The 26,599-nt window shown below is 50.9% G+C and overlaps 1 protein-coding gene and 1 non-coding gene across 6 annotated transcripts; both read right to left on the bottom strand.

The window, feature by feature from the left end:
- Positions 1–643: 643 nt before the first annotated feature.
- Positions 644–23,537, bottom strand: MED24 (mediator complex subunit 24). Of its 5 annotated transcripts, XM_065909975.1 has the most exons (27): positions 23,496–23,537; positions 22,893–23,081; positions 22,723–22,805; positions 14,965–15,003; positions 14,556–14,629; positions 13,960–14,192; positions 13,760–13,816; positions 12,233–12,344; positions 11,927–12,077; positions 11,513–11,626; positions 11,009–11,056; positions 10,320–10,402; positions 9,926–10,012; positions 9,526–9,637; positions 8,907–9,049; positions 8,340–8,377; positions 7,817–7,899; positions 7,338–7,516; positions 7,122–7,221; positions 6,640–6,815; positions 3,854–4,118; positions 3,424–3,605; positions 3,168–3,258; positions 2,787–2,886; positions 1,796–1,876; positions 1,375–1,523; positions 644–1,207 (listed from the first exon to the last, which is right to left on the bottom strand). In XM_065909975.1, the coding sequence occupies exons 2-27, from the start codon at positions 23,020–23,022 to the stop codon at positions 1,091–1,093; spliced, it is 3,027 nt and encodes a 1,008-aa protein (XP_065766047.1). In that variant the 5' UTR covers positions 23,023–23,081; positions 23,496–23,537; the 3' UTR covers positions 644–1,090. The 5 variants fall into 5 exon arrangements, with proteins under 5 accessions (XP_065766047.1, XP_065766042.1, XP_065766046.1 ...); XM_065909970.1 differs by lacking the exon at positions 13,760–13,816 and having other exon boundaries at positions 1,796–1,930; XM_065909974.1 differs by lacking the exon at positions 13,760–13,816.
- LOC136150471 (small nucleolar RNA SNORD124) lies at positions 7,979–8,082 on the bottom strand. The gene has a single exon (XR_010659890.1). It is a non-coding gene; the product is annotated as a small nucleolar RNA SNORD124 (small nucleolar RNA).
- Positions 23,538–26,599: the final 3,062 nt, after the last annotated feature.

The raw sequence follows: 26,599 nt of genomic DNA, 5'->3' as shown, positions 1-26,599 counted from the left end.
GGGCTGCTGCCACCAGACCTAGGACGCCCAGACAGCCAACCAGTCCCCGGGTCCCCTCCCAAGATTCCTATCCTCAGCTCGAGTCGCCTCCCACTGCCCTTCCCCACTGGCTCCTCAGAAGCAGGGTCGGGCTGAGGTGGCTAGAATCCTGAGCCGTGCAGCTCAAGGTGCCCTCCCCCCGCAGCTGGTCCTGCAGAAACCAGGGCTTGGAGACGTGTGACACAGGCAAGGAAGGGTTAAGCAGAGCCCCTGCCCTCATGCCCTGTGGTCCCTCAGCCCCCCTCAACCCCCAAGTCAGTCCTCCTCCGGAGAGGAAACTCCAGGTCAGTGAGACTCTGGGTGGGGCTTGGAAGGGCTGGGAAACATCGGAACGAACAAGACACCCTACCCCAGCACCAGCGGGGCCCTCAGCCAAAACCTCTCCCTTTTCAGAGTAAATCTGACTTTGCGAGCAGGGGGAGGCAGCTGGCAGGTATGAGGAAGGGAAGCTGCTCCCGTGCCCTGCCCTGCCCCTACCGAGCGGACAAACACGGGAAGCTGAGCCCAGCCCTCCCCTGAACACCTCGCCTGCCTCCTCTACCACCAGACCACACGGGTGCCAAGAAGACAGTGCTCCCCCCCACGTCAGACACCGCACCGATGGTTATAAAGGGATCCATGAGGCCTTTATTTACAACTGAGAGGAGGTAAACACATCTCGTGTAAAAAAAACATACATACATATTTATATATACACACACACACACCCACCACACCCGTGAAGTTCCTCGGAGGTAAATCCACTCTTGGAAGGAGGACGAGCAGGTGGGTGGGGGTGAGGTGGGGGGTGTTGAAGTGAGCCCGCTCTGAGTTAAGGAACCAGGCTGCTCACGCACATAAGGTACTGGCAGTGGGGAGAGGAAATTATGAAAGAAACTGGGAGCCATCTTAGAGGTCAGGAGTCAGGAGCAGGGGGAAAGATCTGGACACTGACCAAGGGAGGTTACATCATGTGGATGTGAGCAACGCTGGCTCATCGTGCTGCACGTTCCCTTCTGAGGCGCATGGGGCTGGAGCCCTCCCGCCAGCCCCCGTGGCCACTCCAAGCCCCTCAGAGGGCGGCGATGGCTTTGGCGGCCACCTGGCGGCCCAGGGGCAGGCTGAGGTCCGTGATGGCCAGAACCACCTTGGGGCTGGACATGGCCGACACCTTCACCAGTTCCGATACCTGTCAGACAGACAGAAGCTAAGTGGGGTGGTGGTGGGCGTGATGTCTCGGGGAAGAAGCCCCTCCCTACTGGCCACTGGACCCTGAGCCCTCCCGAGACTTGCTGACCGGCTCTGAGCTAGAGGGGGCAGGCCGGGGCCCGGGCGCGGGGGTGAGGGGGTACTCACAGTGGTAAAGGGCATGAACTGCAGGATGCTGCCTCGGCTGCCCTGCTCCAGGCAGTCCACACACTCCTCCATGAACCACTGAACAAACTGCGTGTGGGGGCCGGCGGTCCGAGAGCCCAGGATGGAGGAAATGAGCAGGAACAGGTTGGCTATGTGGAAAAGAGGCAGGAAGGAGAAGAATCCATGAGAAGTGCTTGGGAAGAGGTCAGATTCTGGGAGAAGACAGAAGTGCCAAGGGTGTCCCCAAAATGGGGACAACAGAAAGAAAAAGTACTTAAGAAAGCTGAGGGCGAGCCAGAGAAGGACTCGATGAGGGCCTGGGGGAGAGAGGAGAGCTGGCGGTCAGGGGAGATGGGCCAGAGGTGAGGAAGGGAAGGAAGAATAGGAGACGAGGTTCGGGAGCTGGGGTGGGAGGGCGCACCCAGGACTCGGTTCAGCGGATCTCTCATGTTGACCGTGTGGAGCTGGGAGGCCGACAGGGAGCTGCTCATGGACCGGTCAGCTGTGGGGACAAATGCGGGAGCATAGAGGAAACGGCCTCCTGTAATCAAAACCACTGTCCCAGGGGAAGCTCTCACCCTCAGGAGTGGCGAGCCCACACGGAGAAGGTCCTTGGGTCCAGCCACATGGGGCCCAAATACAGACACCCCCACAAGCAGAAAAGAGAGAAGAACTAACGTTGGTCGGCACCACCAGGCACCAACCTGCAGGCTGTACCCAGGTGAAACCACTAAATCCTCACATCTCCGTTTTACAGACAAAGAAGCAGAGACTAAGATTTGCTAAACTACTAGCCAAGGGTCACTAGCCAAGCAGCTAGCCAAGGGGTCTGTGGGTGGCAGACCCTTCATCTTTCCTCTGCTCAAGCACACTAGACCCCAATCCCTCAAGGCCCCAGAGGAAGCCCCAGGCTCAGGAGAAACCTCTGGAAACAGGAAAAACTAAATGCCACAGGACACCCCTTGCCAGGGAGAGGTAGTGATATCTAGGGAAGCAGGTGGGGGGGGCTGTCCTCCTGACAGGAAGAGAGGGGAGCAGTCCTGTCCCAGCCCAGGCCTGCTCCGGGCTTCAGGGCCCATTTCAGGGGAAGAAAGGTCAGGGCTGTGAGTCAAGGGCACAGTCTGTGCCTGAGGCAGTGAACTCACTGGGGTGAGGGGTGGGGAGGGGCCAGCTGTGCACCCTGGGCTGGGCTGGGATCTGGGTAGCAGAGCTCCAACCCTGAGGGAGAGATCACAGCCACCTCCAGGGTCTCCAGGGCAGGAAACCGGGCAGCCGTAGGGACAGAGGGGGGCAAACGCCTACCACGCCCCCTCGGGCCAGCCAGAGGGATGCTGGGGCCAGAACAGAGCGGCTCTCTGCAGGCGGGAACTCCCAGAAAGGAAGCGGCTGCCTGGCCCCGTCCACACACTCACTGGGACTCGAAAGGATATTTGCGTCTTCCTCATTGGAGCTCAGCAGGCGCATCAGCTTCGAGGGCTGCATGTCGTCCAAGGGGAAGAGGCTGATGTAATCCTGGGGGGCAGGGGAGTCACATCACCACCCCTGCACCCCCACATCTCCCAGGATGAGAGAGGGGGCTGGAACTCAGCTGGGAGTCAAGTCCCCACAGGCAGTAACTCCCAGAGGGCACGGTCCCTTTCCCCAGCCTCCCACCACCCTAGGGAGAGACCCTCCCCACACAGTGGCCCAGGGGCAGGGGCCATGCCTGGCTGCCTGTGCCCAGGAAGGCGCCTCTTAAAGAAAGGCTCAGCGCACGTCTGCGGGCAAGGGAACGGGAAGGGGTGCCCTCCTACCTCGATGTCTTCCCGGTGTCTCTTCTTCTGGCGGGAGGACGCCTGCCCCTTGTGGGAGGAGTAGGAACTCAGGGCACACCAGACAGCCAGCCTGGCAAAGGGGTCCAGGAGAAGGGGGGGAATCAAAGGGGGCTTCTGCGCCCGCAGACCAGGCCCCACCCAACAGGGCTGCCCCGCAGTCCAGCTTCCAGGGCGGGGCCCAGGCGGGGTGCCTGACATCGGGCTGGGGGACTGGAGGCTCCGTACGGAACCCTACTTGGCGAGAGCGGTGCCAGGGGGGTCCATGAGGCTGTGCCACTTGGAGGAGTCGGTGAGCAGGCCCGGAAGGATGTGGCCCAGCAGGACCAGGGCCGCCTGCTGCATGTCCAGACAGAAGATGGAGTACAGCAGCTCCACCGCGCGCAGCGTGTACTCCTTCCGCGTCTCCTTCAGCAGCTCCTGGGGGGCAGAGGAGGGGGACCCAGGAGCTGAGGACTCTCAACAGGGGGCAATGACACCCCATAGCTCCCCTCAGAGCCCAGGAGCGCCCCAGGCGAGGACCAGCCTCTGGAGCCCAAGGAGCCTTCTCGAGCTGGGATTCGTCAGGCTGGGGAGCCAGACAAGCAGACCCAGCTCAGTCCCATCAGGCCTGTCTCTGGCAGTCTGAGGATGCCTGCTCCCGTTGCCCACCCCCAGCACTCCCATACCTTAATCAGGTTGTTGCAGAACCAGTAGACACCGCCCATGTGCAGCAGGGTGTCAAAGATGTGGATGGAGCGGCTGTCCACCCATCCCTTCTCCAGCACCTTAGCAAATATGTCCGTCAGCACCTCCTTGATGGGCCGCTTGGGGGGCAGCAGGTTCCAGTAGGGCATGGTGTCCATGCCCGTGGAGGGGAACTTAATCTGCGTGGCGGTCTGCTGCAGCACGTCCGCACACATATGCTCCAGGATGGAGCTCATGATCACCACCCTGGGGGGGAGGGAGAGAGGGCCAGCAGGTTCAACAGCTGGGGTGGGAGTCGGGGTGGAAACATCCAGGCCCCACTCCTCCCAGGATTAGGCTTACGGAACCAGGAACCAGGCAATCAGCCCCATTCTGTGCAGGGGGGTGGGGGTGGGGGGACAAGAGGAAGTTGCAAATCCCGAGCAGACGTGACCCCACCAGCTCTGTGCCAGCACGGAGCCTGTGGAGGGTCAGCAGGGCACTTGCCTCTTAGGTCATTTCAGCAATATAGTCATACTTTTTCTCTCTCTCAGTCTCTCCCTCCAACTTCCCCTACCCTCCAGGCCCGGGCCTCCCCATCCTCTGGCGTCAATATTGATAAATACAATCACTTCCCTCTAGGCTGAGTGCTTGGGGGGGGTTCCCCACCCGGCCTTGGCTTCCTCCCAAAGTAAACTGTTACTTCCAGGACAGGAACCCAAGGGCTGCCCCACAAGACTCTTCCCGGCCCTTGGTAGCTGGGCAAGTAAGTATAAGTACATCCAGGAATTTCCTCATGACAGGAGTCTCTGACGGTGAATGCAGGCCTGGGCCTGAGTGCTAACTGTTCAGGGAACACGGCGGGGTGGGAAAGTCACCATGACTCTCATAGCCGCCTTTCCCACCTGCAGGATGGAGCCACAGATTTCCCCGACCGCAGTCAGGATGCTCAGAATGCATTATATCAGAGAAAACACTCCCTGATTAGTGGCAGGAGGATGAGGAAGGAGGCGAAGAACAGAGTAGGTGCCAGGGGAAAAAGACCCTTCCGATCTCATGTCAGTTCAGAGTTTCGATTTTTTTGCTTAAAAGACATTCTGATGGCTACCTTGTGGGTCATCACTCATAACTTAAGGTTTGATGCACGCCCACATTCATAGCAGCACTAGTCACAACAGCCAAGAAGTGCAAGAAATCCATGTGTCCATCAGCTGAGGAACAGATAAGCAAAATGTAACATATACATACAATGGAATATCATCCAGCCTTAAAAAAGCAAGAAAGTCCTGACACATGGATGATGTCGTTGAATTTTGAGGAACATTACACAAAGTGAGATAAGCCCACCACAAAAGATAAACATGATATGATTTCACATATATGGCGGATCTAAAGTAGTCAAATTCACAGAAACAGAAGCTAGGATGGTGGTTGCCAGGTGCTTGGGGAAGGGCAGGAAGGGGTGTTGTTTAATTGGTCCAGGGGCTGGAGGAAGAACAGGAAGGGTTGTTGTTGGTCCAGGTTCAGAGTTACAAGATGAAAACATTCTAGAGATGCTCCACAACAAGGTGAATATACTTATAAACACACTACTGAACCGTACCTCTGGACCTGGTGGTACAGTGGAGAATCCACCTGCTGGTACAGGGAACACAGGTTCAATCCTTGGGCTGGGAAGATTCCACATGTCTCAGAGCAACAAAGCCTGCACGCCACAACTACTGAAGCCTACAGACTCTAGGGCCTGAGAGGCACAACTGCTGAGCCCAAGCACCCTACATAGCCCACACTCCGCAATGAGAGAGGCCACCACGATGAGAAGCCCATGTACTGCAATGAAGAGCAGTCCCAGCTCACCACAACTAGAGGAAGCCCGTGTGCAGCAACGAAGGCTCAGCACAGTCAGAAAAAAAAAAATACTGAACTGTTATCTTAAAAATGGTTGAAGTGGTAAATTTTAGATTATGCATTTTTTTTTACCACAATGTTTTAAAAAACCTTATTGGATGGGTAAACAAAGCCACACTCCCCTGAACTCAACATAGCTGAAGTTGCTAGGGAGGTCTTCCAAGTCTCTGAAAAGTCCAGGGAAGAAAAAGTCACAGAAGATGGGGTGGGGGCAGGGTAGGGAGGGGGTGGACAGGCCCATAGCCTGTAAACACTACAGAGGGGCTCCACAGTTCCTAGAGAGGGACAGACCTAAGATAAGCACTTTCCCACCAGCAAGTGCCCCCAGACTCAAGTTCGGGGGGGAGGAACCCTGGTCGTTTGGGGTCTGGAGATCGGCACACACACACCACATGCTGGATTATAAACACGCCCGGCACGAAGACACACACAAGCACTGCTGAGTCAGTGAGTGAAGATGTGATTGAGAATGTGAGTGAGCAGACGAGCGGCATGTCTGGGGAGGTATGAGAAGAGGGGGAGCTTCCCTGGTGGTGCAGTGGCTAAGAATCCACCTGCCCGTGCAGGGGACACGGGTTTGATCCCTAGTGTGGGAAGGTTCCACATGTCATGAGCGACTAAGCCCGCGTGTGCCACAACAAGAGAAGCTACCGCAGTGAGAGGCCCACACACCACAACGAGAGAGTGGCGCCCGCTCGCCGCCACTGGAGAAAGCCCGTGCACAGCAATGAAGACCCAAGGTGTTCAGTGCAGCCTAAATAAATAAACAGATGATTTTCCAAAAGAGGGCAAGAGAAAAGGAGGAAGAGTGGTTACTGGAGGGGCTGACTTCTCATGACAGGCCCGCAGAGCTGGAGAAGGCAGGGGACGGGCCGCTGACCTCTCGTTGTAGAACTGCAGGGTGTTCTCGCTGTACAGTGGCCCTGCCAGCTGGCGGATCATCTGCAGCGACTTCTCACGCTCATCCAGTCCTAACATCCGCACGTGGGCCACGAGCCAAGCCACGGCGCACACTGCCAGACTGCATACCTTCCCCTTGATATTATCCGTGATTTTCTGGGGGAGGGAAAAAGAGTGACTGGGGCCTCTCACCCCCTCCATGGCCATCACTTGCCCTGGCCTCTGTGAGCAAGTCAGCAGAGCAGTGGGGTCCGGGGCCACGTCCACGCCTGTTCTCACCACAAGCTTGGTTTCCCTAAAGCCACCTGGTTGAGGGGAGGTAGGTAAGACTATGACTATAGGGGAGACCAATAGCCACATACGGGCCCCTGGAGGAAGGGTCTTTTTGTTTTTATGAAATGTAGCGACTATTAGACTGTCTGTACCTTAGGGAAGAGGAAAGTTGCTGAAAAGGGGGGCTACCTGGATGGACTCAAAGGCTAGCACCCCATTCTCCCAGGCGTTGAGGATTTCCAGGATGGCCGCCGAAATGTTGAGACAGGCTTCGTGCCACTTCATCTGCCTACACGGGGGTGGGGGCGGGAGAAAACACCACGGGTTGGGGGGCGTGGGAGGGCTGAGGGAGGGGGTCCAAGCCTGCGCGCCCACCACCCCGGGAGCGGGCGCCCAGCCACTGACACCAGCTTTATCTCCGAGGAGTTGTTGAGCAGAGCCACCAGAGACTCCACCTTGGTGGAGTCGGGCCGGAAGCAGGGGTGATCCGGGTTCAGGATTTTGCCCTCCTCGGGCATGCACGTCTGCATCCAGGTCTCAAAGAAGAACACCTCTCCGCCTGCGCTGGACTCGGACAGGATCACCTGAGAGAGGAGGGGGCGGGGGCGCAGCAGCCTGTGCCTCGGGCCCTGCCGGCTCCGGGCCTGAACTCTGCGGGAGGAGGACGGGGCTCTGCCGCCACCTGGTGGTGTGTGCGGCACTGACGGACTCGGGACACGACCGGGGGCATCTGCTGACTGCGCGCTGGCGCAACCAGGAGCACAAACTGGCCTGGGACGCAGATGTGTGTGTGGGGCAAGGGTGAGGCGGGAAAAGTGATCGGCTGTTTCTGTCTCCTCTGTACCCACTTGGTACCCCAATGCTGACCGCTCCCCCTCACTCACCTCTGAGCCATAGGTCTGGGCCACGTGGCATAGCATGAGGAAGGAGATGTCAAAGAGCAAGGCTCGAACCGAGGCCGCCTTGGCTGTGAAGGATGAGAAGGCTGACCCCGCAGCCTCAGGCAGGGGCCCGGAGGCCTCGGCTGGGTTGCCAGGGGCTCAGGAACTACCTCAAGGAAGGTCAGGGAACGAGTGGCTCCTTCAAAGCTCTAAGGCTCAGAATCCTTTTCTTGAGTTTCAGTTGGAACATCATCCCTTCCTTGGAACCAAAGACTCCTAAGCCCTCCTTCCCCCGCAACACCTGACCAACTCATCATGCTGATGGAGAGAGGCAGACGGTGGTCTGGGAAGAAAGCTCTTCCCAGCATGACCCTCTTTTGAGGCTCCCCAAAAGCTCCAGTCAGTCATCCCCAGGGGAGCACACAGCCTCCCCAGGATAAGCAAAGGCATCCTCTTCCTCCCCTGTTCTCTCCCCCACACCCCTCCTTCAGCGCCCCCGGGTCTGCAGTGTGCAGAGCTGACTTACTGCTCTCTTCGCTGCGGTGTGTTGTGAATTCGTTCAAACTGTGGAAGGAATGGAGACAGGTGGCATCAACCAGGGTCAGGGCTGAGCATCGGCCGGGGTCGGGGGCTCCGCCCACTCAAGAGGCGATCACTGGAGTCTGAATTGTGGGTTCAACTTAAACGGAACATCACTGCTACAGAAACAAGAACTCTTTCTATTTTTAAAAGATTCCAAGCCCTAGAGAACTGCTCGCTGAATGGAGCCATGTTCTATACATCAAATTCCAGGTCAATCCAAAAGGTCAGCAGAATGTGAGAGCCCCTTATTAATAAGTGGGTATGAAAGCAATCTCTCCCCAGCCACTGTTCAACACCTCGACACCTCACCAAACACCTCCTCCGCACCAGCCTTGGCTGAAAAGCAAAACACTCTTCACTTTAGAAAACCAGCCCTTGCCCAGTCTCCAGCTAGGATGCTCTGCCCTGGCATCTCTGGGGAGACAGAGCCTCCAGTGCCTTGCCCTTCTTCTGCCCTCTCCTCCTTCGGCCATGCCTCTCAGACCCTGGTCAGGGGCTCGACCTTCCTTACTTGATGAATTTCCGGGCGAAAGACTTCAGCTTCCCAGTGGCAGCAGCAGCAGCCAGCAGCAAGTCCAGGCTCTTCCCGGACAGCATGTGGCCCAGGACGCCCAGCAGCCCCTCCGGGGACTTGGAGTGGTCCGCATCCATCGTCTGGGGACGAGACAGGACACCGGTCCTGGAGAACACTGAACTTCCCAGATACAGCCTAGCTGCAGTTTCTCTCTCTGCCTGTCTCCATTCTATGGGAGACCACGACCTGCAATTTACCCTACAACTGACTCCAAGCTGGAAATCTGTTCCCTGAATCCTCTGCTCTCGGATCCACCCTTCTCAACTAGACTGGGGTGAGGGCAGTGGGGTCAGTGGGAGCCAGACTGGGGTCTCTCTGCTGGGAGACTCGGCACTGTTTCCACATAAGCAAGCAAAGCACCCACCACAGCGCGAGGCTGACTGGCAATGCTCAACACACACTCGTTTCCAGGGCACTTCCCTCACCTTCCCCCTTGCTCAGCTTCCAAAGAAAACAGGAGAGAGAGAGGTCTGGGGCCTGTTTACCCATCTGGCAGTAGAGGGAACCTGGAAAGAGGGAAGGGCTGACCCTGGGGGCCAGAGATGGGCGAGCTCACTTTCAGGATGTTGGTGACTGTGGGCTCCGCGCGGAGGATCAGCCCGGGGTTGGGCTGGATGTTGGCATTTTCATCTGACTTCAGCTGAGGGGCGTGCTCCCGATCTGCTTTGCTGTAGCCAGGACCAGTTGGTCCAGGAAAGGTAAGAGGAACAGAGATGAATTCCTGACACATACCCTCCTCCAGTCCAGAAGCAAAGGAAGGTGAGAGTTAAAACCCTAACAGTGCAAAACCCTGGTCTGCAGAAATCAGCGTCTCTTGTCCCTGGCAACCCTTGACATGGTTCCTGTCACCTACACTCAAACTCTAGACAAGAGAGAAAAGGCACCCAGCGGCCCAGGCTGGACATGAGGCAAGTGGTCATGGGGCCCTTGGGTCACCCCAGGGAGTGCCCACTTACCGCTTGGCCATGAGGTTGTTCATACTGGCCTCAGACAGAAGCCCCTGCTTGCTACATTCTTGCAGTAGGAAATTTGTACAGTCACAGCTGTGAGGGAAAAAGACGATGGGGGATGGGATACAACATCCCTGGGGCCTGTTGCAGGGATTACTGGGTGGTGGGGGTGGGAAATGAGGCCCTGCCTGACATCCTCCTTTGTTCAGGAGGAAGAACACTGTGAGAGCCTGAGGGAAGGCAGAGGGGCTCGGGCTTTCAGCAACCATGGAGTGGCTGCCTCCTGCCCCTGCCAAGGGGAGCGGACAAGCAGACGGTCCCCTGGTACTGACAGGCACAGAGGGCAGGGGGAGAGCCAGAATTCCTTCCAGTCAAGTCAGGTGAGCAGGGGGCCTCGTACTTGCAGCGCTGGTCGGCTTTGTCCAGCAATGGTGTGAGCTTCAGCAGGAACTCGAAAGCTGTGTTGACATCCTCAGTAAAGTCCTGCCAGAGTAAAGTAAAGCCAGAAACTGCCATCTGACTTCCAGGTCCTCCGCTCCGCCCACGGCCTGCACTGTAGGCTCACAAGGACACACTGCTGGGTAGAGTAGCCAACAAGTCGGCTGTGCCCACCGCTGGCCTCCAGCGACCCAACGGGAATAGCATGGGGCATCACTGTCCTGCGCCCTGGCCCTGGGACGCTGGCCCTGGGCATCTCGGGCACCCTCACCTCCAGAGCAGCCTGGCTGCCTTCTGTGCGTGGATGCACAGCTCAGGCACGGCCCCGCCTCCAGCCCGGCCCCTCACAAGAATGCCCTGCTGCCCAGCTCGGGCCATGCGACCCCTCCCAGGCCCTTTTCTCCAGAGCAGAACCAAGGACTCACCTGTCCCCATGCCCACTCCCCATTTCTTTCTTTTCTTTTTTTTTCTTATTTGACTGCGCCGGGTCTTAGACGCAGCACATGGGATCTTTAGTTGTGCATGCACACTCTTAGTTACAGAATCTAGTTCCCTGACCGGGGACTGAACCCAGGCCCCCTGCATTGGAAGTGTGGAATCTTAGCTGCTGGACAACCAGAAAAGTCCCACCATCTCATTTCTTTAACTCACCTTGTCCCCATGGGAGTATTTCTTCAACTTCACCAAAACCTGTGGAATCTGAAGGGTGAGGTGGGAGAAAAACAGGAAGCTCAATCTCCTCTCTCTCTCACCCAGAACGAAAGGCACACTCCCTCAGTCCCCCTGCTCTGGGTGGAGTCAGGGCCGCTCCTGCCCTGGGAGTGACAGCATTCTAAGAGCCAGATGAGACATGCCGGCGCTCAGCCTCAGAGCCCGGGAGCCTCGCTTCCACGGCTCAATGAGGAAGTGCCCTTTGTGAGAGTGGGCTCCCAGAGCTGCCCCACACCAACATGGCTGAGGACTGCTCTCATGGCACCTGTGTGCCAAGACACGGAAAAGCCCTGCCAAGCGGGCAGAAGAGCCTTGGGGCTTTTGGATAATGGGGGACCGGGCAAGCTAGGCATGAAGCTGGAGGGGAGAAACCTGGGGCAAAGGTCCAGGGGGTTGCCGCCCCCCTGAGAACCATCCCGACAGTGGCTCCCACGGCCCTGGTACCTTGAGGAAGGTGAAAGCTGTCCACTTGAGCTCCCCTGTGCCCTCAGGAGACTCGATGAGCCCCACGAAGCAGGCTTTCCAGATCTCCAGAACGAAGAGCGGGGTGGGGATATGCTGTGGGAAGGCCCGAGGGTGAGCAAGAGGGTGCCCATCCCACCCCAGTCTCCTGACCCTTGGGGACCCGCAGGTCAGAGCCAGGCAGCAGAGACACCTCCCTGACTCCTGAGCAAGAACCGGGGGTGGCAGGTGAGATGGCAGAGCCACGCCACCTGACAGAACCACCAGGAGTGGGATCCATGACCCACCACGAAGCAGGAGAAACCCTGTCTCTCCTAGCGAAGACCAGAAGAATCCTCCCTCCTGCCCCGCGTGGCCGGCCCGCGGTGGGGACAGAGCACCGCCCTGGCCTCCCACCTGCATGCGTTTCACCATCATCAGCTGCTCCACCAGGGGCTGCGTCTCGCCGGTCAGGTTCATGGTGCCCTCGAGCAGGACGACCGCGTGGACTGTGGGGAAGCCAGTCTTGTGCAGCTGCTCAGAGTGCATGGACAGCATGGTGGGGATGCTGAGGGGACACATACAGGGGACAGGGTGCAGGGAGCAAGGCAGAGTTGGCGAGGCGGTGAGAGCAGAGGGGTGGGGGCCAGGGGCCACGTCTGCCCGCCCACCCCCACGGCCTTCCCTCCCTCCCTTCCCCAGGGTCACCCCGAGCGCCGGTACCTCCTAATGAGCGTGCCACACTGCTCAGCCTGGCTCCGGAGCTGGGGGTTGCTGAGATTGGCCAGGATCTCTCCAAGCTTCAAGAGACAATGCTCGATGGCCGTCCAGGAGGCTGGCAGAGAGAAGGAAATGCGGAGGAGGATGGGAACCCAAGGAGAGGGAGAGATGGCCCCAAACCCCAGGGCCCACAGAACCACATGGGGAGGCTTCCCCTAAGGATGGCATGGAGGCTGGGGACCTGAGGGCAGCATGCACTGTTTCCAGAAGGGCGGGTGAGCACTAATGATGAAACCACCAGGAACGATTCCCAGAGGCCCGACTTCGAGGGGTCGCTCGCAGCTGACTTCAGAGACGAGGCACAACAGAACACAGGCAGTGACAGAGAGAAGTCCAGTGGCCGGAACAAGAAGGTGGCCCCGAGTCATTTCGAGAGTGGGCCAGCCTTGCAAGTGGCTACTGCTCTCCACCCCAGTCAGGCTGGATTCCTAAACAGCCTCTGTATTCAGCCGCTCCCTATCTGGGCCTTTGCTCTCGCTGGGCCCCTCCACTCACCTCTGCCTCTCATACTCTCACTGTCCTTTAAGTCACTGTTCAAGCCCCAGCTCTTTTAACAATTTACCCAACTGGTCCAACCCACTGATCTCCTGCTCCTAAATGCCTGAACTCATGATCTACACTGTATAGTTTAGCACTTAATTGTAAGTCATTTATCCTAGTTAACACTTTCAGAGGGTCAAATGAAGAATAATGGCACCAACTAGCCCATTAACCTCCATGTAGCATAGGGGGGGAAAAAAAGAAGAAAAAGATAAGACCTGAGAGCCAATAAAATTAAGTCAAAAATTCATTCATTTTTCAGCCAATAAACATTCATCAAGTGCTCACGATAGATAAGAAACCGTCCACAGAGCCCATTTTTTCATAGTGATCATCTTTCTGGACTTCTCACAGGCAATAAACCATATTTTCAGAAGTGATAAATACACGAATCCTAGAACCAGTTCTTCAACCAGGTCCTAAAGATCTATCTGGGTGTAACTCATTCCAGCACTCTCATTACAAAGAACAAGAGTTCCTTCCATGATCCCAAGCCTCATCAGCAAGACTGTGGTCCCTGGGCCCCATGTCTAGCAATACCTGTCTTCCCTCCCACCAGGTGATCTGTCTGATCCCCAGGCTCTGGAGGGTTCCAGGATTTAACATCTGCACTTGAGTTGAGAGGCAAATGGCACAACAGGCCCGACAGCAGACCGGTACCACATTTAAAGGGATCTTTTAGGCAACACTCAAACACAAACGTCATTTGCTTTCAGAGGATGAGTAACATGAAGACAAACACAAGGATGGATGATGTGCTTGTCTTGTCTGCTCATTTTTTCCACGTATACTAGATACTAGCCTTGCTCCCCACTAGCAGGTATGCTCGTTGAGGGCAGGGACCCTGCCACATGCTCCTTTGGTAGCCCCCCGCCCCCCACCCCCAGCACCTGGCACAGTGCTGGGCATACAATAATGCTCAGTAAATACCTGTTGGTTGATTGGCTCGGGTGCCACCCTGCCCAAGTCCCTGGGATGTATGCAATGCTTATGGGGAGAAAAAAAAGGAAGTGGGATGATTTCAGATCCTCCTGGAAAAAAGTGGGATGGCATCCTGCCTCTCCCCTCTCAATTAAAGACCCGGTTATGGGAGTGGTGGCGGGTGGGGCTCAAGGAACCAGGGGACATACAGGCCTCCTCCAGTTTGGCGATATGGAGCAGGGCCCGGTTCTTGGTGCTGCTGAGAGTCTTCTCCAGGCGTTGCAGGCACATAGCAAGCTGCTTCTCTCCGGCCGCTGGGGTGCCAGCCTCCAGCCCCTCCCGGAGCCGCTCTGCAGAGGCTGCAGTACAGCGCAGCAGCCAGTGGAGGGCGCTGAGCAGGGCCCGGCACAGCCCGATGCACTCCTCCGCTTTGCCGTGACAGCTACCAGGAAAGGATGCAAAATCTGTCTCCGCTCCAAAGGCTGAAATCCGACCCACACCCATGTTCCCCAGAGTGCCTGGCCCTCCCTTACTAGGGAAGAGACTTGGGAAGTTAGCAAAGTCCTGGGGAAGACTGCCCTGTCGGCTTCCACTGGGTAAGATTTCAAATGAGCTACTCCAAATAGAGCAGAGGCATTTTAGCCCTAAGAGAGTAAGTAGAAAAGATGGGGATGGGCGGGTGCGAAGAGCAAGTGGGGGAGAAGTGTGGGAACCCACAGAGATGGTTTGGGCCTGCATGCCAGGAGCTTCTCCTTTACACTCAGATAATGATGGAAGGTTGCAAGCCCCTCGCTCCTGCCATTACCTCAGTCGGTCACAAAACATGTCCATGATATCCAGCAAAGCCTGGACACACAGGTCCCGGGAAAAGTCATCAAACTGTGGAGAGAACAGAGGCGATGCGATGGAGTGTCCCGGTCACCCCATATCCCCGTCTCCCACATGAGGCAGCTGGCACCTTCAGGAGCCCTACTCATCTTTCCTCCAACCACAGGATCCACACTCGGCATCCTTTCAGTGCTGGAAATTGGCTCCTAATTGCCAGCCCCCACTCTCTAATGGAAGGCGGCCATGCCAGCCAGAGGTACGCTGTGCTCACGGTCCAGCCCCAGAGGTCACATGATCAGAGCAGTCAAGGAGGTAGGGCCCCATATGTCAACACCGTATCTCTGTCCCCCGCCCCCAACCCAGGCTGTGAGTGGCTGTGGTCGTACCTTGCTGATAGCTGTGAGAACGGAGGAGTAGGACACCATCTGGAGGGAAAGAAGAAAGATAAAGTTCAGACAACGGGTATGTGCAATCGAGAGGAACAAACATTGACACTTCAAGTTGCTGCAGCTATCTAGAAATCTCAACCCCTTCAAGAGGCCTTCCACAAGCCCCAAAGACAGGCAGTAACACCAGGCATTGTGCCCATCCCTGCTTCTGTCAAACTCACTGACAGCACCAGCATAAATGCACCAAGAAGATCATTTGGGGGATTCAAAGGGGCCGTGTTTCATGCCCTCCTGCCACTCACTGTTCACCACACAGCACAAGGTTTGATTGCTGGTGGGCAGAAGAATGGAAACACGTGAGGTCATGATACTGCTACTACTCCTACCAAGAGTGATTTTATTTGGACAAAAACTGGAGACATACAAACTGTTCCCACAGTGAACAGGTAGCATTTACACTTTGAAATCTGTAGTGAATTTCATTATACACACTCACTCTCTAGGACACCTCTGGGACACCACCCAAAGCTGAAATCCTTCCTTCAGTGCACTAAGCAATCCCTTTAGACCCGTCATGACACCGTGGACACCTGCTGCCCCACCAAACTAGAAGCTCCTTGAAGACAGTCTACGTGTCTTCATTCTACAATGTCTGCAGAATGAATACGTAAAAACACACCCTCAGAGCAATATTTCCCAAAGTAGTTTCCAAAGCTGCACTGTCCAACAGGGAAGCTACCAGCCAGCCACACATGGCTGTTTAAGTTTAAATTAGTTAAATAACATTACAGACTCAGGTCCTTAGTCATACTAGCCTCATTTCAGGTGCTCATCAGCCACATAGGGCTAGTGGCCACTGTACTGGACAGTGCAGATACAGAACATTTTTTTTAGTATTTTTATTTATTTATTTGGCTGCACTCGGTAGAATATTTTTATCATTGCAGAAAGGTCTATTGGGAGACGTTGCTCCAAAGGGTCCTTAAGATGTTAAGAAATTTTATACATGCACACACATACACAGAGCTTCTGCATGAAATGAATTTGAGAAACTCTGAAATAAACATATACAAAGAGCTATCTTTAAAGTAAAGGATTCTTTCAGTAAAGAGCTTTCTTTACTGTAGTACTCCTCTTACCCATTAATGTAACTTGTACACAGTGAAAATCTCTAAGATCACTGGAGGTGAGGCAAGCAATACTTTTCCAATTTATTGACCAAAGAATCTCATTTAACATAACTGCAAGGCATATTTTGCAAAATGCCACCTGAACAGTGAGCTCCCTGAGAATAGAAACAGAGTTAAATTTATGTTTCCCCAGAACTTAGCCCAAGGGCTATGACATAGTAGGTCCTCAGGAAGTTTTTACTGCTTTCGATTGACGAATTCTAGTAACTAGCATTCTAAAAAAACTTTTACCTTAACATAATTTTCTATTAGTAAAACCTACTTATCACCATTATAATATCAGAGATGTAGTTCAAAAGAAATAATCTGGCCTGAATGAAACCAAACTTTACCAGGAGCTTTTAAGTTGTCATATTTTTAAAAAAATAATTATAGCATGCTGATCAAATATGAATAAGACTACAGAAAATAGTTCCAACTCTACACTCAAAATCAGTGGCAAAATATATCAAAATGAAAAGCAGAATACAATGATAGAAACTGTCAGGCTAATCACCTGCCTCATAGAGGAAGAGAAATTTCCAAAGATTTAAAAGAAAGCTAAGTCACCCTCAGTGATTCAGTATGGTGAATTTTACATGCTTGGCAATGCCTTCCATGTATAATTTCTCCATCACGTGAACAGGCTGCTCTCCGTTCAGACATTTTTTAACCAGTATTTCTTGGATAAAGAGGGGGACAACACACAGAGGACTTAAATACACAAATTAGTGTTTAGTGCCACTCTCAGCGGGTCCTGCTGTGAAGCCATAGTTGGTGTCTGACAGTGGCCAGAAAGTTGGGAGCCTGCCTGGGCAGGATGACTGTAACGTTCCAGGCGAGTGTTTGTTTATTTATAACTGATGTCCCCATAGCAAGAGCTTGGCAGTGAACTGAACCTTGCTGGATACCAACCTGAAGGGGGAGCTGGACATTCCCACTGGAAACTGACCCCAAACTACAAGAGGAAACCCCCAAATCTGTACGTTTAAGGGATGCCATCAATTACTGTGAATTTATGGTCTCCAAATTGAGAATTCTGTTTGGTAAATTTCTGCTAACAGTATCAAGAGAGGCTTGCTACTTCAGAGACCTAAAAATACTTCCCACATGGTGAACTGTTTTTCACAGCAGGACTTACAACCTATCCCAGTCCTAATATATCTATCAACACAGAAGCTCTAACCTACCACCAGCCCCCGAGACTGGAGCCCATCTACAAGGCCCAGAGCACACCTGGCCAGCCCAGAGGGACCCTGCAGCTGCTCTCAAATCCCCTCTCTTCACATTCTATGCCCTCAACTGCTCCTAAGTGCCTTCTCCATGCATAGATAGCACTGGACCAAAGAGCCTCTTGACTCTGAGGGGAGAATAAATTACTAATTTTGCACTGCACTTTTTAAGTCAGGGAGGTCTTTCAAATATATTTATTTCTCGCTCACTGGTACTTCAGCCTCCACCCTCTCTTGCCTTTCCCATCAGTTTGCATATCTCAAGATTCTTCTATTTTTACAAGAACCTCCTGCAGACCCTACACTTCCAATTAACCACCACACTCTCTTCAGTCATAAGGGTTCTCGACCCTCTACCTCCCCAGCTTCCGTTCTCAATGTGACCCACTCCAATCACTTCTGTCCTTACCACCACTGCGTGAATCTCTCATTAAGCTCATCAACAAACTTGTTGTCAAATCCCATAGATACTTCTCAGTTCTGATCTCACTGACCTCTCAGCAGCATCTCACACCAGGGAACACCTCCTCATCCTTCGATCCTCTCCTCCCTGGGCTTTTCTTTTTTTCTTTCTTTTTTTATATTTTCTTGGCCACACTGCACAGCATGTGGGATTTCAGTTCCCTGAGTAGGGATCGAACCTGCGCCCCCTAGAATGGAAGCTCGGAGTCTTAACCACTGAATCGCTAGGGAAGTCCCCCTGGGCTTTTCTTAATATCACACCTTCTTGCTTTCCTTCGTTCCTCACTGGTCCCTTCTTTGAACATTCCTATGAGGAATTATTTTCCTATGTATGTTCCTGAAATGTGACTGGTTCCTTAGAAATATGGCTTGGGTCACTTCTTTGTTCCCTCTGCATGCTCTCTCTGGGTAAATCTCATCCATGCCCATAGCTTCAATTATCACCTGCGGCTAACAACTCCTAAACTGCCACTCCAGCATCAACCTCTCCTTCCGCGTCTCCAACACTGATGTTCAACTGCGTACTGAATGTCTACTCCTGGACAACCCACACAGGCACCTTCCATGAAATGAGGTCAGAATCAAATAAAGCATCTCCAACCTTACCTGCAACCAAACCCTGACAATGGTCCTGCTCTTCTCCCACAGTCTCCCTGAGATCCCATCAGCCATCTGATATCCGAATCAGAAACTGAGACACTACCCTTCACTTCTTCCTCTCCTGCACACCCTTCATCCAATTAATCACCAAACCCTCTCAGTACCACTTCCTAAATTGTTCCTAAATTTATCTTTTTTTTTTCTGCTGCCACTTCTCAAGTTTAAGCCAGTATTATCTTTTACCTAAATCACTGCAACAGCAGAAATCAGGGGCTGGAAAATGACAGCTTGCAAGCTAAAACTGGTTCATCACCTTTTTTTGGTAAATAAAGTTATGTCAGGGCACAGCCTCATCCATTTATTTATATGTCACCAATATGTGCTTCTGAGCAATAATGATAGAACAGTGGTAACAGAGACCATACGGCCAGCTAAGCTGAAAGTATTTACTATCTGGTCCTTTACAGAAGAAAAAAAAAGCCACACTAAACTGTCTCACTGCCTTCTGTCTCACCTCCCTCCAACTCATTCTTCAAACTACAACCGGAGTGATCTCTCCAAAATTAACCTACAAATTCCCCAAATCCACAAAGTCGAGGAAACTCCAATCAAAATGCAATAGGCTTTTTTAAGAATTTAACTTGATTCTAAAATCTGACTGGAAAAGAAAAATGCCTGAAAACAGCCAAGAAATTTTTGAAAAATAAAACAACTAAGGGAATACTTGCCTAATAAGCATCAAAAATGCTTCAAAGGTATAGTAATTAAAATAGTAAAGCAACAGTCCAAGAAAAGACAAATATGTTAATGAAATACACTAGAATGTCAAGAGATAGACTCTCGTCTATCAGAGAATCTAAGATATAAAAAAGAATGGCTTATTCAATTAAGGCATTTAAGCTAATTGTCTATCTATTCAGAAAAACAAATAAATTTGGATCTCGTCCTCATATCAGAATAAATTCTAAATGGGTTAAACAAAGTGAAGTGTTGGCAGAAATGAAAGATTATATTTTGATCCTTGGAGTAGGGAAGCCCTTATGAAAGACAAAAGTCATATAGAGGAAAAAAGGCAATTAAATCTGAAAACAAATACATTTTTAAAATTCTAGGGAACACTCTGGTTGTCCAGTGGTTAGGACTCTTCACTTTCACTGCCAAGGGCCTGGGTTTAACTCCTGTTTGGAGAAATAAGATCCTGCAAGCCACGTGGCACTACACTCTCCGCAAAAAATATAAATAAAATTCTGCATGCTAAGAAAAGAAAACAAGTTTAAAAACTGATAGAAAGAAAATTTAAAACATAAATAACAGACAACAATTACAAGATACAACATATTAAAAGACACAAAAATCAGTAAGAATTCTTGGGGTGATAAAAATGGTCTGAGTTGACTGTGGTAATGGTTGCACAATTCTAAATATACTAAAAATCAGTGAACTGTACACTTTAAATGCATAAAATGTATGGTATGTGATTTATGGGCTTTCTAGGTTTCTCAGTGGTAAAGAATGTGCCTGCCAAGCAGGAGATGCAGGTTTGAACCCTGGGTCAGGAAGGTTCCCTGAAGAAGGAAATGGCAACCCATTCTAGTATTCTTGCCCGTGAAATCCCATGGGCCAAGGAGCCTGGTGGGCTACAGTCCATGGGGTTGTAAAGAGTCAAATACGACTAAAGCGACTTACCACTTACGTACATACACAAAATTCTTACTTAAAAAATAAACAAAACAAACTAATGATAGAAAAATGGGCAAACAAAATTCATAAGTAATTCACAGAATGTATACAAAGAGCCAATAAGCATATGAAAAAATATACTCATCATCACAATAGTGGATATACATCTTATAATATGTTGTAATTTTTTCTCTCTGGAAAAAAAATGTTAAAAGATTCAATGCTGGAAAAGGTGTGGAGAAATACTCTCAAGCACTAGGAAGCAGGTGTAAATTGACAGAATCATCTTTTGAGGGCAATTTGCAGGATCTATTATAATTTAACACATGTGCACTCTTCAAACCAGCAACTCCATTTCTGTGTATCTATTCTAGGGAAACAGTGCCAGATATGCAGAGAGGTTAAGTATAAGAACATTCAAGGAAACACTGATTATAATGGTAAAAAATTCAAAACAACCTAAATTAAGTATATATGGAACAGTATGCAGCAGTTAAAAAGAACAAGGGAGGGACTTCCCTGGTGGTCCAGTGGTCAAGAGTCTTCCTTCCAATGCAGGAGACACAGGTTTGATCCCTGGCTGGGGAACTAGGATCCCACAAGCCAAGGGGAGCCCACGAACCACAACTAGAGAGCCTGCAACTACTGAGTCATGGTACTCGAGAGCCTGTCCTCTGCAATTAGAGAAGCCTGAGAGCCAAAACTAGAGAAAGTCATGCGCCACAACGAAGACCCAGCGCAGCCAAAAAAAAACAACAAAGTAGATGAATATGTGCTAACATGGAAATGAGACTTGATGCCAAGAGGAAAAAGGAAGCATAAGAACTACGTGCCAACTGAGGAATACTACTCACCAAATTTAAAAAAGGATGACCTACTGACATATACAACAACATAAAGCTCAACAACATTTATGTTAAAAGAAGACAGAGCATTAAGAGTTAATACTAAATACGAGTTCATTTCTATGAAATCCAAATATAGGCAATATTAATCTATGGGTATAGAAAAAGATGCTGAAGCTGAAACTCCAATACTTTGGCCACCGGATGTGAAGAACTGACTCCTCTGAAAAGATCCTGATGCTGCGAAAGATCGAAGGTGAGAGGAGAAGGGGACGACAGAGGATGAGATGGCTGGATGGCATCACCAACTCAATGGACCTGAGTTTGAGTAAACATGGGGAGTTGGTGATGGACAGGGAGGCCTGGCATGCTGCAGTCCATGGGGTCGAAAAGAGTCAGACACGACTGAGCGACTGAACTGAACTGAATAGAAAACATTTAGTGGTTACAGGAAGATGGACTAGAAAGGGCACAAGGAAACTTTCTGGGAGAATGGAAATGGGTCTATCTTATTTTGGATGTTAGTGACATAGGTAGACACAGTTACTAAAACTCAAGTTTAATTCAAAGGCAAGAATATTTTAATAAACCTTTCAGAATATCCACATTTATCTGAAAGGCTTATTAAAATATTCTTTCTTTTTCAAGCTAAATATCTGATGTGCAAGGCCAGATTTTCTTCAGCTGAAACAGCCTATTGCAACAACTGAATGCAGAAGCAGCTATGAGAATTCAGCTGCAATCTATTAAGCCAGAATTAAAGAGATCTGCAAACATGTAAAACAATGCTACTTTCCTCACTCATTTTTGTTTTGGAAAATATGGTTACTTTTTCATTAAAACGTTATGTATATTAATATACAATGGGTTTACTTTTTGTTACTTTTAAATACGTAAGTATTTTTTCAATTTTTTGTTTTAATTTCTGAAGTGGTAAATATGAATAGATATATTACATATAAACAAAAGCTCTGCAGGAGTCTCAATTTTTAAGAGTATAAAATGTCCTAAGGCCAAAATTGCTACTCTAGTCATTGTTATTTAGTTGCTAAGTGGTGTTTCAACTCTCTTGGGACCCCATAGACTGTAGCTCGCCAGGCTCCTCTGTCCATGGGATTTCCCAGGCAACAGTGTTGGAGTGGGTTGCCATTTCCTTCTCCAGAGGATCTTCCTGACCCAGGGATCGAACCCCTGTCTCTTGCTTTGGCAGGCAGATTATTTACCACTGAGCCACCAGGGAAGCCCTACCCTACTCTAGCCGTATATCAAGTTATTTTCAATTCCTAAATATCATGTGATGTTTGTCTCCCAACTGCTGCATATTCTTTCTCTCTGCTTTGTACACTCTCATCAATCTCTTCGGCTAATTCCCACTCAACACTCAAGTCTTGGTTTAAACATCACTTCCTCCCTGGTTGCTCAAGTTGGGATTAGGTATCCCTCCCATGTACTCCCATAGTACTCTGTCCTATATCATAATCCCATCCTGTGATTGACTGCTTATTCACATGCCTATATTACTCACTAAATACCTGTGTGCTGGGATTAGACCTTGTTCACAGCTAAATCCCCAGGGCATATGTGAATATTTATTGATAGAGTAATGTAATATTCATCATAACCAATGGAGGAGTATTATTTTCACAAGAAAACTGAGGCTCAGAAAAATGATGTGTTCAAACAAATTCACCTAGAAAATTTGAGCTGACAACTGTATTCCAAGCCTTTCACCTTCAAACCCCGTCTGGAATAGGCAGAAGAGTTTACCTGGCTACTAATGGCATACTTCAGGTAAGACAGGATGAGAGGATTGGGGGAAGGTCCAATCATGGCCTGCTCCAGTAGTGCTTCTGCAAGGAGAATAACAAAGGAAGACTCAGTGTTACAACATTTCTGGGTTTAGCCCTCCCATCCTTCCTTCCTACTTCACTTAAGACCTGCTAGGTTGAGAATGTCCCAGGTGGCTCCTTTGGGAAAGAATTTCTTCATGTTGACTGCCCACTGGTAGTCACTCCATCGCTCCTTCCAAGCTTGCAAAATGGCTTGCTTCAGGTTCACCACCTTCATGATTTCACTCTGAGGAGACCGGGCCGGTAGCGGTCAGCCTTGAGGTTGGAGAAATCAAGCTAGAGAAAGGGAAAGGGATTCTGAGGAAAAGAACCGGGCGGGGGGATAGGGGATGGAGCACAGACTTAGATGGAATGGGGTCGATATAGGAAGATTAAAGGGAAATAGAAAGGAAAAAAGGGGGAAAGGGGCAAAACAGGGATCCTATTAGGCTATTCCCTCCTGAACCATTCTTTAAACAAGAGAAGTAAGAAGAGGGTGCCAAAGGGGCTTACTACAAAGAATAAATGGGCAGTAAGGGGTTAAGCCAGCTCCGGTTGCCTAAATAAGCCCTTAGCTCTGGCTGCGTCCCTCAGCCACTACTACCCCAAATCCAGATTTCTCCCCCCCGCCATTTCCTCCACCCTCCCCAACCCTGAAACTATAATTCCCTATTTCCTTTCCATCCATCACCTCCCCAAATTTAAGCCTACCGGACAATCTAGTTCTAGATCCTAGGTGTCGCCATTTTGGCACTTATAAAAGAGCTAGCTCTCTATTGGCTGACAGTAACAAACACGAACCAATAGGAAGGCAGCGAGACACCGGTCACACCACGATGTCTTCTGGGAATTGCAGTTCCTTGGACTCAGCTAGCGCGGAAGCTGCGAGAAGCCAGTCAGCCCGCATTGTTTCTCTCCTTGAGGGAAAGACGAGTAGGAGCTGAGGATCTCGGAGACTCAGGAGGCTTAGGGGGAAAGGCTCTCAAAAGGCCTAACGCAATCAAGTTTCTTCTAGTAACGTCATTGTCGACCGAGCATTTAAATCAAATTCTGACACCCTTTCAGTGCCCGCTAGTTAGTAGGCACAACAGGGGTGTGGCATACGTTCATCCATGTTTTCTCTTTCCTGGCTTTTTTTTCCCTCCGAAACCCCCAGATTTACCAGAGTTCTTCTCCTTTCTACAGCTATATTCCAAAGCGACACTGAGTCTCTGTCATTTGATCACACCTCACCCACCCCTTCACCCTAAAATCTGACAGTTCTCTCAGAATCTCCTGGCACAGCCAACTGCTTGACTAAGGGAGAAGTAAGGAGGAAACTGAGATTTAGGAAATCGAAGATAAGGAAAGTCTAAAAAAAAAAGAAAAGTATAAGAACCTGTCACAATCAAGACGGCCTAAGGAGACATGATGACTAAATGTAACTTGCTATCCTGGATGTGATCCTGAAACAGAAGAACATTAGATGAAAACTGAACAATCTGAATAAAGCCCGGACTTCAGTTAATAATAATGTATCAATGTCAGTTAATAATAATGTATCAATGTCAGTTAATAATAATGTATCGATGTCAGTCATTAATTGTAACACCTACCATACTAAGTAAGAAGTTAAAGGGGTAGGGATTGAAAGTGGGGTATATAGGAATCCTCTCTCTCTTCAATATTTTTCCTATAAATCTAAAACTAAAATTCCTTTTTAAAAAATGTTTATTAAAAGCAGTATGATTAGACTTCCCTGGTGGTCCAGTGGTTAAGACTCTGCCTACCGATGCAGAGGACACGGTTCTAGCCCTGATCCGGGAAGATTCCACCTGCCGAGGAGCAACTAAGCCTGTGGGTCACAAATGCTGAGCCCAGGCTCTGGAGACCAAGAGCCACCACCACTGAAGCCCGCAGGCCTTAGAGTCCATGCTCTGCAACAAGAGAAGCCACCAAAGTGAGAAGCCCACAGACCACAACTAGAGAGTAGCCCCGTGCTCATCTGAACTAGAGAACGCCTATGCTCAGAAACCAAGGTCCAGCACAGCCAAACATAAATTAATTACTTTTAAAACATGATGTCTTGCTTTAACCTATGGAACCATATTATAGATAATTATGTCCAGTGTTTGGAGTGTTAGCCTTTCTCCAACCCCCCTTCCCCAGTGAGAAGCCAAAAGTAAATGCTACCCACCTCTGACTCAAACGGCTGAGCCTCTCTGCACACAGCCCTCATCCCTGTCCTGCCCTGTGGATAAATCTCCACTAACATTTACAACCAGAAGTACATTTACAACCCGAACAAGCCAGTGTCCTGCCAGCCCTATTTTCAGCCCTCCATCCCATACCACAGGGAACCTCAGATCTCCACCCATGAATCCAAGCTCCATCTGTATTTCCCAGTCACCATTCTTTGGTCACACTTTAAGTGTCAGACTCAGTTCTCAGAGGAATGAATCTGGAAGAGCAGTCCCCTCAGGCTCTGGAAGCAAACCTGCAGTTCTCGGGGCAAAAAAATGACAGGATCCTGAGTGTCTGGAGCATAGTCTAAACAGGGAGACCAGAACTCCTGTTCTGAAGACGAAAGTGCAGCTGGAGGAGACCCAGATCACATCCCTCTAAGGTCATGACTGCTCTCAGCTTCCTCCTTCCCCATAACCCACCCACAACCCCCTCCATTCTGCTCCCTTTAGTGCCTGCCCAAGCGACACCACTGGGGAATAATGTTTATACAAAACAGCTGCCAAATATGTGTAGCCAAAGCTTCCAAAGCAGGAAGGAGGGAGAACCCAGACTTCTCACACTTGACCTCCAAACTCCCCTCAGCCACACACATTGAAGCCGCCACAGACCCTGTTTCTCAGCAGTCTTTCTTGTACCCGGCTTCCTTGCTTCTCCCAGGCCCCCAACTCTACCTTCGCCCACCTCCCTCCTTTTATTCCTTTTCTGTCACTGCAGCTTCCAGCTCCCCACCTCGACACATCCATGCCTCCTGCAGCTCCACTCCCATCCCACAGAGCCCAAACTGTCCTCTCAGAGAAAAGCTGTCAACCTTGTGACTGCTTCTGACTTGGTCCACATGGGAGTGGAGAATGTCTGGGCCCTGAGAAGAGTGGCATTCTGAACTCAGACCATCCCCTTCTGGCAGGAAGCTGGCAGACCTCTAGGGGGGTTCCTCCTCCCCCACTTTACAGTGGCAGAGAGGCGGCTTTTGTCATGAGACCGTGTGCCTTCCCTGTCCCCCACCTCTCACCAGCAGCTCTTTCTCTTGGTTTGGCAGGATTTCCCCAAGGACTGGACTTCTAAGGGTTTAAAAGGACACCCCCCCCCCTTTTTTTTTTTAATTTTGGCTGTGCCGCACAGCTTGCGAGATCTTAATTCCTTGACCAGGGATTGAACCTGGGCCCTTAGCAATGAAAACATGGAGTCCTAACCACTGGACTGCCAAAGAATTTGCTAAAAGGATTCCCTTAGTTCTGGGTAAGGGCTATTTCCAGTTTTTCTACTTTGTCCTCTCTAGTGTGTCAATTTCAGAGACTGCTTTTCCATACCCCACCTCTTTCCTCCATACCGGAATAGCTTCTAGGGCACTGTAGGCTCTCTGACTTGCCCTCCACAAGACCGGGATTCCATGATAATCCTCCAGTGGGTGAGAGAAGAGATGCCAACATCCTCTTTGGGAGTAGAAGGAAACCCTTCCCACACACAGCCCCTCTCAAATATCCCTCTTACTTACTCCACTTTCCTAGGCTGTCTGTTTCTTCTCTCTCAGCACTGATAGGAGCTGAGCTCTCACTTCCACCCTCTTAGCCCCAAGGTCCAAGCTCCTCATT

The sequence above is a fragment of the Muntiacus reevesi genome, chromosome 18 (assembly GCF_963930625.1).
Source record: "Muntiacus reevesi chromosome 18, mMunRee1.1, whole genome shotgun sequence".
NCBI lineage: Eukaryota > Metazoa > Chordata > Mammalia > Artiodactyla > Cervidae > Muntiacus > Muntiacus reevesi.
The sequence above is the reverse complement of the archived record's forward strand: the minus strand, read 5'-3'. Positions and strand labels throughout refer to the sequence as shown.

Bases quoted from the DNA above. Each gene is read 5' to 3' on its own strand.
- MED24 (XM_065909975.1), bottom strand. From the start codon at position 23,022: ATGAAGGTGGTGAACCTGAAGCAAGCCATTTTGCAAGCTTGGAAGGAG. The intron at 10,013-10,319 runs GTACGAGGCCCC...TTTCCCTCACAG, and splicing joins AAAGCCGACCAGCGCTGCAA to CTGTGACTGTACAAATTTCC. The intron at 7,517-7,816 runs GTGAGTGAGGGG...CTCCTCTCTCAG, and splicing joins CCCAGACCTATGGCTCAGAG to GTGATCCTGTCCGAGTCCAG.